Genomic DNA, 12,458 nt, shown 5'->3' on the forward strand with positions numbered 1-12,458 from the left:
TCTCAAAAATAAATAAACATTAAAAAAAATTAAAAAAAAAAAAGATGGATTTGAAATGACTGGCTGGCAAATGAGGTCGGGGGTCCGCCCACACTGCCTGCTGTCTTCTGGCTTTTGTCAGCTAAGCTAAGGCCTTAGGTTTAGAGCGTTGCATTCTGGTCCATGACCCAAGTGTGCGTAATTGTCCAGTATTTATTTGGTCTCTAAATGGCTTCCGTGTTTACCGTCAGATGTTTTACCACAGATTCTCCAACTCCGTGTTCTTTATTTTGATTTCACCGTGCATTGTTTGGATTTTGTTCTGGGAGGTTTGTTGTTGTTGTTTTTTTTTTCCTGAGAGAGGCTCAGGAGTGCTATATTCCCTGAGTTTCTTCCTGTTAGAATTGGTGGCCTGCTTTTCTTTCTTTCTTTCCTTCCTTCCTTCCTTCCTTCCTTCCTTCCTTCCTTCCTTCCTCCCTTCCTTCCTTTTTTCTTTATTTATGAGAGACAGAGAGAGAGAGAGAGAGCACCCGAGTAAGGGAGAGGGGCAGAGGGAGAGAGACAGAATCCTAAGCAGGCTTCCTGCTCAGTGCCGAGCCCGACACGGGCTCAGTCCCATGACCCTGGGATCATGATCAAAATCAAGAATCAGACGCTCAACTGACTGAGCCACCCAGGCGCCCCGATGGCCTGTTGTTTTGAAATCTGGTCCATTTGACCGGATGCACTAAGTCAGGTAGTCGCTGGTCTGTCATCTTCCGGAGTTAGGCGCTGCTGCTTTGTGAGTCACTCTTTGGAGGGGACAGGATTTGGTCCCGGATGGAGAGCAGCTCCTTTTCAGACAACTGGCTGTCCAGGGTCCTCTACCCCACTCTCTCTACCACTCCTGTGGGGAATTTACCTATTTGCCAGAGTGATGGACGGGATTTAAACATAAATATAAATATATCATTTTCTCCTAATTACAAAGTTGGAAACGTGCTTATAATAAAAAAAAAAAATTGATGGGGCGCCTGGGTGGCTCAGTCGGTTAAGCGTCCGACTTCAGCTCAGGTCACGATCTCGCGGTCCGTGAGTTCGAGCCCCGCGTCGGGCTCTGGGCTGATGGCTCAGAGCCTGGAGCCTGTTTCCGATTCTGTGTCTCCCTCTCTCTCTGCCCCTCCCCCGTTCATGCTCTGTCTCTCTCTGTCCCAAAAATAAATAAATGTCAAAAAAAAATTTTTTTTTTTTTTAAATTGAAAATAAGTAGGGGCTCCTGGGTGGCTTAGTCGGTTGAGCATCCAACTCTTGATTTCGGTTCAGGTCGTGATCTCACGGTCATGGGTTTGAGCCCCTGTGTTGGGCTCTGCGCTAAGCGTGGAGCCTGCTTGGGATTCTCTCTCTCCCTCTCTCTCTGCCCCTCCCCTGTTCAGACTCTCTCTCTCAAAAATAAATAAATAAACATTAAAAAAAAGTAAAACAAAATGGAGAGGAAAGTTCCCATAATGCCACCCCCAGAGAGAACACTGTTAGTAATTTGGTGACTATTTTTCCAGACTTTTTTATGATTTTTTTTTAATTTTTGAGAGAGAGAGACAGAGCGTGGACAGAGGAAGGGGCAGAGAGAGAGAGAGAGGGAGACACAGAATCCAAAACAGGCTCCAGGCTCCGAGCTGTCGGCCCAGAGCCTGACGCGGGGCTCGAACTCACAAACCGCGAGATCGTGACCTGAGCCGAGGTCGGGCGCTCAACCGACGGAGCCACCCAGGCGCTCCTGTTTTTCCAGACTGTTTGTAGGCATATTTGCACACATGCACAGAAACGATTTTTTTTCAATTGGACGTATCCTACGTGTGCATCTTTTGACATGCTTGGTTTTTGCTTAAATGTATGTCTTCCTATCTTTCTGAGTAAGGGCGCGAGAGCTACCTCGTTTTCTGTGGTGGCTGCTCAAGGCTCCGTTGGTGCCACTCGACGCCACTACCTCTTCTCGTTGCACATTGAGATCCTTCTCTATTGTCAAGGATCCCTCAAGGTCATTCTCTATTATCAAGGATCCCTCCATGACCTTCGTATATTAGGACTGAGGGATAATTCTCAGAGAGATTTGGTCAAAGGGTGTATATACCCTGTTCATTTCTAGCCCATCGTTTGTCATCTCTGCCTCCAAAACGCGTCTCCAAATGCACCTGCTGTCCCCACGTCCGCAGCCACCTCCGCCTTCCCCCACTGCTGCTGTACCTGTGTGCCCTGTTTCCATCCTGGCCCCACCTCTCAAATTCCACTCGGTACCCAAGAGCCATAGTGATCTGTTTGTTTTTTTTTTTTTTTAATTTTATTTATTTTTATTTGAGAGAGAGAGAACACGAGCAGGGGAGGCGCAGAGAGAGAGAGAGGGAGAAAGCGAATCCCAAGCAGGCTCCACACTGTCAGCACAGAGCCTCATGCTTCCTGACCGTAGAATTTGGAGAGTGGGAAGCCTTCTTGTATTGCATCCTTCCTCTCTTCCGTTTGGTACCGGCTGCCAGTGTTTGCACTGGTATGCCATTCTCAAAAACCATATGGTCTCTGTACGTCTCTAGGGTTCCCTCCATTAGACAAGAGGTTGCTTCACAGATCTTTCCTGGAGAATTTCCCTCTATTCCTGGCTTCTGCTGAGATGTCTCCAAGGATCCATGAGTCCCATGTCTCGAGAGAACCCTCAGCATGATTGAATACCCCAAACTTTGGATCCTTTTCCAGTAACTAGCAAAAGGTTGTCCAGCCATGCTCAGGCTTCTCTCCCGAGCGTGTTTTTCTGACCGTGAATCTCCTCATTTTAGCATCCTTTGCAACCTAGATAGGCTGAGAGTTGCCCACATCATCAAATCTCAGGTCCACGCACCGCTTCTCACGTAGCCGTAGACACAGTTCGGCTAAGATCCTGCCGCTACGTCATGGGACTCCCCCTCCCCTAGTTTCCATAACATGCTCCTTATTTCCTGAGTCCCCACAAGCAGCACGTTTGGTGTCCATCATATTTCTACTGTCGGGTCTTTTTACAGTGGTTTATCTAAGATGGTCAAAGTATTCTAGTGCCTCTCCACTCTTCACGAGCTATCACTGACTCACAGGGTCCTGGGGTTATTAGGACGTGGACATCTTTGAGTAGTCGTCACTCGGCACATCACAGCCGCTAGTAAGTTTTACTGGCCAATCACACATATACGGCAAGCATACTGATTGCTTCTCGTTTTCTCAGAGCTATGTTCGATAACACGAGCTATGCCGGTAGTATAGCTGCGCTGACCAGACCCACTGGTTGGCCCAGAGAGTCGAGTTTAAAATTTTTGTCCCAGGGTAAGCCCTTTATCCCTTTCAGAAGGATCCTGGTTGGTGATCCATTTCCTGGTCTCTCCAAGTGTAGATCTTCACGTTTGGCCTTTCGTTTGTAAGTCTACCGCCTCACGGAGACGAGACACAGGTTGAAAAAAAAAAAAAGGCCAACCGAGTGCTACATCTTATGACGTCTTAGGTGCTTCTAAACATCCTTCAGTACATAGGATAGCCCCCCCACAACTCTCTGCCAGACACTTTACTGTCTGGAATTTCAGGATCATTTGGAGGCCTTTGGGATTTCATATTCAAAGTGTGGTCCCTGGACCAGCAGCATTAACATCACCTCGTTAGAAGCGCATCTTCTCGGGCCTCATCCAGGACCCACCGAATCGGAGACGCTGATGTGGGGGGAGGTGGGACCCCACAGTCTGTTTACAAGAGCCCCAAAGCAAAACACTTGTGACGCACACACACGTACACTCTTAGTGACATCCCAGGCGTGTGACCACAATTCATACTGTAATTACCGCCCTGCTGGAGAGTGACTCGTTTGTCCCTTTCATATCTTCTGAGCGATGACAACACGTGTGTCAAGATGATTTTGGTAAATGTTCGTTTGCTGGGAATAGTCCCTCGGTTCTAATGATCCATTTTCAGATGAGTTCTTCTCAAAGTAACATATTTCATTTTTTGCCTCTCTTCTTGACTTTTGGCAGGAGCTAAGAAAAAGCCTGGAACTTAGTGTAAATCTACAAAGGAAACAAAAAGATTGTTCCAGCGATGAATATGACTCTATCGAAGAAGATGTGCTCTCGGAGCCAGAGCCCGAAGAGCAGGTGCTGGGGGGCCACCGCAGAGATGACCCCGCCCCTTCCAGTGGGGACGCGGTGCAGAAGGACGTTCCCAAGGACCAGGAGATGGAAGGACGCCCTCCCCGGGGCCCAGACCCCCTCGTGGTGCTGGAATTTAACCCAGCTTCCAAAAGTGAGCTCTGCCTTATGTGGCATTTCTTTGCCTTTCATGGCTCTGAGCCTAAGAGCAGGACTTGTATTTCCAGCAGGGCGTCAGGAGTTCGGTCTTGGGCAGACCGTCTCGCAGGCCAGGGAGGTATGTCCATCTGGTCTGTCTGCTGATCGCGAGACACAAAGGCTCCGAGAGGCCTACAGATGACCCCGAAATCCCAAACGGCAGGTGTCTGGCAGCTCGTTTGGGGGGACTAGCCTGTGCATTGTAGGAAGTATAACAGGGTCCGCATGCCAACTGGCTAATGCATACTGGCTTCAGCAAAAGGGACTAGATTGGCTTGGTGAACGGAGGAGACCAGGGCTGTCATGGGACTCTTGGCCCCTCCTCCCCGCCCCCCCCCTCCACTTCCTCCCTCTCGTCTCTGCCTTCATTTGTCCTGGGACCCTTCTGAGGTGGGCTCTCCATATAACTGACACAGAATTGAGACCCTGGCTTTATGCCTCCCTCAGAAAATGGATTTTTCTTCCCAAAAGCTCCAGTGCAGGTCCCAGGCCTGGCTCTTGAACCCACATCGGGTCACATCTCTGAACTAGTCACTGTGGCTCTGATGGACCAGGTCCAGCCAATAAGGCCTTGGGTGCGGTCACTGCCAGCCAAACCACATGGACAGGTAGTTTCCAAAGGGAAAGTCAAGGTAAATCTGAGGAAGGAAGGAAGCGTGCAGGACAGACAGAAACAGCAGCTGTCCACGAGGGGCGGTTTTCCAGAAAGGACCCTGGAAAGTTGAGTAGAGAAAACAATTGATGAGGGGGCAGGGAGGGGCCTACCTGCCACAGTCCCCGTGCCCGGGCCCGAGCTGGCTTGGTCTGTGCCCATCTTCCCTCAATTCTGAGCACATCCTTCTCCAAGCCGGCTGTGCCACATGCTCTGAACCAAATATCAAGGCCAACCAGCTGGGAAGCGTGAGTGACCCTCAGGGAAGAGGAACAAGGGAATGTTTGAAATCAGACAGAGTGTATCAGTCTGCTCGTGCCGCATAACAAAGTACCACAGATGCGCCAGGAGCTTAAACAGCAACAGACACTTATTTTCTTACAAGTGCTGGAGGCTGGAAGTCCAAGGTCAGGCTGCCAGCAGGTTGTTTTCTCCTTCAGCCTCTCTCTTTGGCTTGGACATGGGCATCTTCTCCCTTGTGGCCTCACCTGGTCTGCCCACTGTGTGTGCCTGTGTGTCCTCATCTCTTCTTCTTACAAGAACACCAGGCAGATTGGATTAGTGCCCACCCTAAGCGACTCATTTTTCTTTAATAACCCCTTTAGAGACACTGTCTCCAAATACAGTCACAGTCTGAGGTCCTGGGGATTAGGACTTGAACATATGAGTTGTTGCTTTTTCTTTTAATTAATTAATTAATTAGTTTTTGAGAGAGAGAGAGAGAGAGAGAGAGGGAGGGAGGGAGAGAGAGACCAGGGGAGAGGCAGAGAGAGAGAGGGAGAGCGAGAATCCCAACCAGGCTCCGCGCTCTCAGCGCAGAGCCCAAAGCAGGGCTCAGACTCATGAACCGTGAGATCGTGCCCTGAGCCGAATCCAGGAGTCAGACGCTTAACCCACTCGAAGTACCCAGGCGCCCCTTGAACATATGAGTTTTGGGGAGACATGGTAACAGGCAGCCCTGGAAAAACCCACACCCGGTGGTTGTTGCTTCCAGAGAGCGAACATTTGTCCCTCAGGTGTGCTCTCATTGTGTGCTCTTACCTCCAAACCTTTGCTTGGGCCGCTCCCTCTGTCTAGATTACCACATCTTCCTTCCACCCCGAAGCCTGAAACCTGGCTCCCTGCTTTCCCCTCAAGACTCAGCTCCGGGGCTGCTTCTTCCAGGAAGCCTCCTTTGCCCTCCTGGCCCAGCCAGGTAGCTCAGTGCCTTCTCTGCTCCCATATATGTCATCATGGTGCTGGCCTTGCCCCGGACTCCCAGGGGTCTCTCTCCCCCTCTGGCCTGTGAGCTCTGCCAGGGCACAGACCAGCGCTTCCCCTCCGTTGCCTCCCCAGCGGACAGCACTCATCTGGCACGTTCAAGCCACCCAGGAAATTGGTGTCAAACGCATGAAAGCTTTATGCCCACCCACTGGAGTACCCCGCGGTGGGGGAAATGTTAACATACTCGTGAGACGCTCTGGGGCCGCGACCAGTGGCTTGCGTTTTCTCCAAGGAGTGAGGAGGGAGGGGGAGGGCTGTAAGGAGACTGAGCGAGCCCCCCTGTCCTGGAAACAGAGGGCACGATAGTCACTTGTGGGGTGAAGGACCAGGCCACAGACAGCTGGACCCCCGGCACCGTTTTGCGAGTGATGCTGGAGCGTGAAACAAAAAGAGAGAGAACTTCACTCTCTTGACATTTGGCGTTTTCGAACAATTAGATTGCTTGGCAGGCCCCTCGCTGGCCGCAGCGATGTCTACCGTGGGCGGGGGCTGCTTCATCTGGAGCCACAGAGGGCTGATGCCTGCCTCCTAGGGATGTTCTCCCTAGTGATTCTCCCTAGTGATTCCCCAGCAGGAGAACCCACTCACAGAGAGGAGCAGACGGAGGTTGAGGGGCCTGTCGCAGGGTCCCCCAGACCCCAGCGTGGGATTGGAGTTCTGAACTAATCCCGAGCATTTACTCAAAACTAGTCAATAGTGTCCGGAAAAGATGTGCTTGGTTCTGGGCTGTTCGTTCCTTTTTTTTCACCGGACGCATATCACGCCCCAGGCAATGTGCTGGAACAAAAGAGGCCCCGGTCCCTTCTCCCGTGGCCCCTAATCCTAGCAAGGAGAACACACACACACACACACACACACACCCCACAGTGATAACAACTGCCAGCATTTGCAGAATTCTTACTAACGTGTGCCAAGCACTGTTCCAAGGACGCGAAGTCCTTACCACAACACCAAGGCAAGTCCTGGCATTGTACCTGCTTTACCGATGGGGAAACGGAAGCACTAGCGGTCAGATCACTTGCCCGAGGTCACGCAGCTAGGGAGGGGCAGAGTGGGGTTGAGTCTGTAGGCGTCAGAGCCCAGAGCCTGAGCTCTTAATCACTAGGCTAAATAAATAAACCAGATCAAGTTATAAAGCAGTAGTTGGGCTTTGAGGAGTCAAAGCCCTCTTTTCCCTCCTAATTGAAACAAATGAGAGATGGGTTTGGGAGTCTGCTAGAAGGAGAGCAAATGATCCACCTTTCCAACTGAGAAGAGCCTCATTGCTGGCCACTCAGTGCTGCCCGCTAAAGTAGACAGACCCTGATCCCAGATATTGGCAGAGCTGGACAACTAATGGCACCAGTGTGATGGCGGGGGCGGGGGAGTGGGGCGCCCTGAAGGCGAGCCCACTCGAGGAACGAAGAGAGTGGCTGGGTTGAGCTCTGATGGCTTCCTGCCCTCCCTGTCCCGTTCCACGTGTCCTCTTGTCCGTGAGGGCCAGCGCGGGAGTGGCACAGAGAAAAACAGAAGTTGTTTTTCCCCAAACTGGAAAGGTGAAGCCAAATCATGGGCCAGCTTAAGCATTCAGGTAGGAGGAGAGCACGGTGCCCTCAAGAGCCTGGAATGTTGTCAAGATTATAAGACAGGACTCTGGTTGGGGGCTGGGGGTCAGAGAAGGACCTTGCGGGCTGGAAGGGTCAGAGGAGCCTTCTCAGAGGAGACCGTGGTGAAGCTGGGACGGGAATGAGGAGGGAGCAGCTGTGGGAACAGCATTCCAGGGGCAGGGGGTAGCAGGTGCAAAGGGTTCGAAGAGGGAACGAACTTGGCACACCCGAGGACAGACAAAGGGCCAGTGCGGCTGGAGCCAAGCGAGCATGTGGGGAGCGAGGTTCATGAGGAGGCTGGTGGGGGTCCCAGGCCACCTTCCGTGAAGACTCAAGGGGGTTCTGGATCCTTTGGAGCCCTAGAAAATATCCTCATGTAGACTTTCGATAGATAAGGCAGGCCTGGGGGCCACAGTTTCTGGAAGGTCATCTTATCCAGAGGAGGTGGTGGTAGACAGGGATTAACGTGGTTCAGGGCAGGGCTCCAAGCCAGGCGGGCCTGGTGAAAACCTGCTTCCATCGCTCCCTGGCTCTGTGACCTTGGGCCAACAACCTGAACCTCAGAGCCCTATTCTGTAATAGTATGTATTAGTCCTCTGTCACTGCTGTAACAAATCATGACGAACTCGGTGGCCCAACACAACACAGATTTATTATCTTATAGTTCTATAGGCCAGAAGTTTGACATCAGCTCACTGGGCTAAAACCACGGTATCCGCAAGGCTGTGAGCTTTCTGGAGGCTCTCGGGGACAACCTCTCTTGCCTTTTCCAGCTTCCAGAGGCTTCTGCATTCCTTGGCTCAGGGTCCCTCCCTCCACCTCCAGAGCCAGCAAGGTCAAGTCTCTCTGTACGTTTCTTCCAGATCCTGTCTCCCTCTCGCCCTCCTTGTGTGCCACCCTCTTCTCTGTGCCTGTGCGAGTGCTTGGGTTTGGTTTATTGTGGTCAGGTACACACGGCACAGATTTACCATACTCACCATTAAGAGCACCATTTGGTGTTATTAAGGACAGTCACCATGACCACGATCTAGCTCCACAAGTTTTTCATCGTCCCAAACTGAAACTCTGTTTCTTTTAAGGACCTCTTCTACTTTTAAGGACCCTTGTGGCTTCCATTGGATCCACTGGGATAATCCACAATGATCTCCCTAGTTTCTTTTTTTTTTTTTTTTTAATTTTTTTTTCAACGTTTATTTATTTTTGGGACAGAGAGAGACAGAGCATGAACGGGGGAGGGGCAGAGAGAGAGGGAGACACAGAATCGGAAACAGGCTCCAGGCTCTGAGCCATCAGCCCAGAGCCTGACGCGGGGCTCGAACTCACGGACCGCGAGATCGCGACCTGGCTGAAGTCGGACGCTCAACCGACTGCGCCACCCAGGCGCCCCTGATCTCCCTAGTTTCGAGTCGGCTGATCAGCACTGTTGATTCCCCTTTGCCCTGTGACCTTGTGTCAAGGCATCTTTGGGCGCCTCCCATCCACCCCCTGCGATGTCTGGGGAGGGACCTGTCCCCGCAGCTGAGCACTCAGGGGCCTGACCTCAATCAGTGCTGGCTGTCGCTGTTAGCAGCAGCTGCATATTTTCGGCATGTGGGGAGAGAGTCTTGTGGTCATTTGCCCCGTCCCTTCTTTGTCTTGTCCCCTGTCCTGAATGTCATCCGTTGGGTCCTGCATTTCAGGCCAGCCAGGGAACAGCGAGTTCAGAAGTGTATAGAGAAACACATGTCCTTCATCAAGTCCGCAGCGAAGGGTGGAGAGAGGTTGGTGCAGGACACCCTGCACCTTCTGAGCTCCCAACAATCCCATGGGGCCCTGGATTCTGGGACTCCCTCTCCTCTGGGCCCCCCGAGGCCCCCGGGATCGCTCTGCTGGGACTCCGATTACATGGCACTTCAGCCGACAGTTCCCGGGTTTCCTGTCTTCCCAGGTCAGGAAGTCCCGAATCCTGGGACCTTGACTGATCTCCCTGCCGGCAGGGTCTGTTCTCCTCAGCCGCCAGCCTTGCTGGCCTGCAAAGCTGGCCTTCTGCCCGCTGGTCCCAAGCACGTCCTCTCGAGCTCTGAAACCTGCGCTGGACAGAGGCTCTTAGCGCCATTGCCCCTGAGCTGGAGCCATTTGCAGACCTTCTGAAGTCACAGGGGGGTTTTTTGGCTTTTGGTTTTTTGTGTGTTTTTGATTGTTTGTTTTTTGCCATTGCCACAAACCTCCTGTACTGTTTTAGCTGTTGTTTCAATCAGCACCTTTCTTTTCTTTCTCCATCTCCCTCTGTTTCTTCGCCCCTGCCCTTCCTTTCTCTTTCTTTCCTCTCTTTAATGATTTTCAGATTGTTCTAAGCAATGATATTAATGAAATCAAGCGATCAATAGGCTGGTTACATGTTTTTTTCCATGCAGGTTCAGTTAAATAATCGCTTAAAAAACATTTGCCTGCACGGCCTCTGGCATCGTTTCCTGTTCTGCCCGCGGTACAGGCACCCTACTTTGGGAAACGTTGACTTCAAAGCACGGCCTGTGTGCCTTTCCCTGTTTGCACATTCTGTTCCCTGTGTCTGGAATGCCCCATCTCCGTGCCTCTGGTAACCTGTCAGGGCTCTCCTCTCTGTCAGCTGCATGCCTGCCGCCACATGCTCCCAGCTGCGTGGCCCCTCTGTGACCCTGGTGCTGGAAACTTCTTCTGTCCCAGAAATGTTAAAATCTGAAAACCTACACCTAGAACGTGTCCTAGAGAGTTTCATTTATTTGCCAGGATGCGCCGCATAATTCACATCTCCATTCCAAACTAGCGTGGCGCCTGGCACAGGGTGGGGGTTCAGCAAGTATTTGCCGAGTGAATAAGTGAACGAACCAACAGATACCCAAGCAGCATGCCCCCGCTCTGCTAGCGCTCCACGTTTGACATATAAACCGCTGTTTTCCTGCAGGTAGTAAGAAGGAGAGGAATTTGTCTGCTAAGCGGAAGGACAACGCTGAGGTTTTCATTCCCAGCAGACCTGAGTTGAACCTGAACCCCCAGCCCTCTGCTGTGTTCCCAGACCAGGAGAAGGCATGTTCAAGTAAGAGTTCTGGCAGCCTCTGAGCAGGACTGGGGCTGGGCCTGGGGCACTCTCACTGGGATGCCGTGATAGAGCAGTCTTGGCTGTGTTACCCTCTTTGTCAAGGCCTGAGCTCACCTTTCCTAATTGTGTTGTTAGTCAAGGTCTCCAGAGAAACAGAACCGAGGGGGGGGGGGGGGGGAGAGAGAGAGAGAGAGAGAGAGAGAGAGAGAGTGTGTGTTTGTGTGTGTGTGTGTGTGTGTGTGTGCCAAAGTCCAATATGCAGGCTGGCTTAGCAGAACCAGGAAGAGCCAGTCTTCCAGTACACAGGCCATCACACCGGAAGGGTCGAAGTTGCCGATGAAGTCCAGAGGCCGTCTTCTGGAGAATTCTCTCTTACTTGGGAGAGGGTCAGTCCTTTTTTTCAGTCCAGGCCCCTCAACTGATTGGATGGGGCCCACCCACATCATGGAGGGTAATCTGCTTCATTCTCCAACTGAAACGTTAACCTCATCCCAAAACGCCTTTCGGAAACCAGAGTAGTGTCTAACGAAATATCTGGGCTCCCTGTGGCCCAGTTAAATAGACACATTAAGTCGACCATCACAGTCACTTGCTCACTCTATAACCAAGATGCGGTTCTAGTAGAAAACCTATTTCAGTTTTGGTTTTGCTTTTAAATTGTTGTTATTTTCTACTTTATATGGATCATGATACGTGCCAATGGTACTAAATTCCAATAGTACAAAAGAGGTTATGGTGAAGTCAGCCTGTTGCTCTTCTAATGGAGACGAGAGGTCACGTTCATTGAGCACTTCCTGTGAGCCGGCCACCGCTGTCAGCTTTGTTATGTCATTCGTAATAAATTATGATCCTTATACATAGCCTCTGAGGGAGGCCCACAGATTGTCCCCATTTCACAGAGGAGGGGCTGAGGCCCAGAGCAGGCGATCAGTCACACGGCTGGGAAGTGGCCAGTGTAGGCCCCAAGCCCCGGTGGAGTGGCTCTGAGGAAGCCACTTGCTTCTGGTTTCTGGCATTCTGTGAATGCCAGAGAATTCAAGGCATCCTGGTGTCCCCAGGATTTGGAACCCTGGGGTGTCCCGGGCAAAATCCAGCTCCAGCCCGCCAGCCTTGCTTAAACAAGCAGTCTGTCTGAGCCAGGGGCCCTGATCTCTGTCGCTGTGGCATTCCGTCCACATTGGGGATGCCACACAAGTTCCCTGGGCAAGTGGAACACCTCCCGGCTGGGGGATTCTGGGCAGGCAGGGCTGGACATCCACGTTCTACCTCCGCTCCCCACCCTGGAGCAAGGGAGCCAGGTTCTTACATACCCCTCCCCGGTGCCGGGGGAGCCCTGCACCGGAGCTGTGGGCAGAGGTTTGGCTGAGGGGCCGTGGGCAGGGCTGCACCCAGGCATTATCTGATTAATTCTTACCACAGCCCGAAACCCACATGAATACAGAGCAAGGCATTTTAGGTAGCAACGTGATTTTGAAAAAGCGTCTTTGAGGGAAAGAGTCCGCATCAACCCGTGTAGTTAAAAAGTCCGACGGTGGTGGGATTTTTAGGCACAGATGGATCCGGGTGATTAAAAGCAGCAGCCTGCCTCTGTCCATCTT

The 12,458-nt window shown here is 51.8% G+C and overlaps 1 protein-coding gene across 1 annotated transcript in view; it reads left to right on the forward strand.

The window, feature by feature from the left end:
- KATNIP (katanin interacting protein) overlaps positions 1–12,458 on the forward strand; it is a 200,623-nt gene that overhangs the window by 99,625 nt on the left and 88,540 nt on the right. The window contains exons 8-9 of the mRNA XM_040463627.1: positions 3,993–4,260; positions 10,726–10,857. Coding sequence (XP_040319561.1) covers positions 3,993–4,260; positions 10,726–10,857 — 400 coding nt within the window. The remainder of the gene's footprint in view (positions 1–3,992; positions 4,261–10,725; positions 10,858–12,458) is intronic.

Source organism: Herpailurus yagouaroundi, unplaced genomic scaffold, assembly GCF_014898765.1.
Source record: "Herpailurus yagouaroundi ecotype Mexico unplaced genomic scaffold, PumYag 410, whole genome shotgun sequence".
Classification (NCBI taxonomy): domain Eukaryota; kingdom Metazoa; phylum Chordata; class Mammalia; order Carnivora; family Felidae; genus Herpailurus; species Herpailurus yagouaroundi.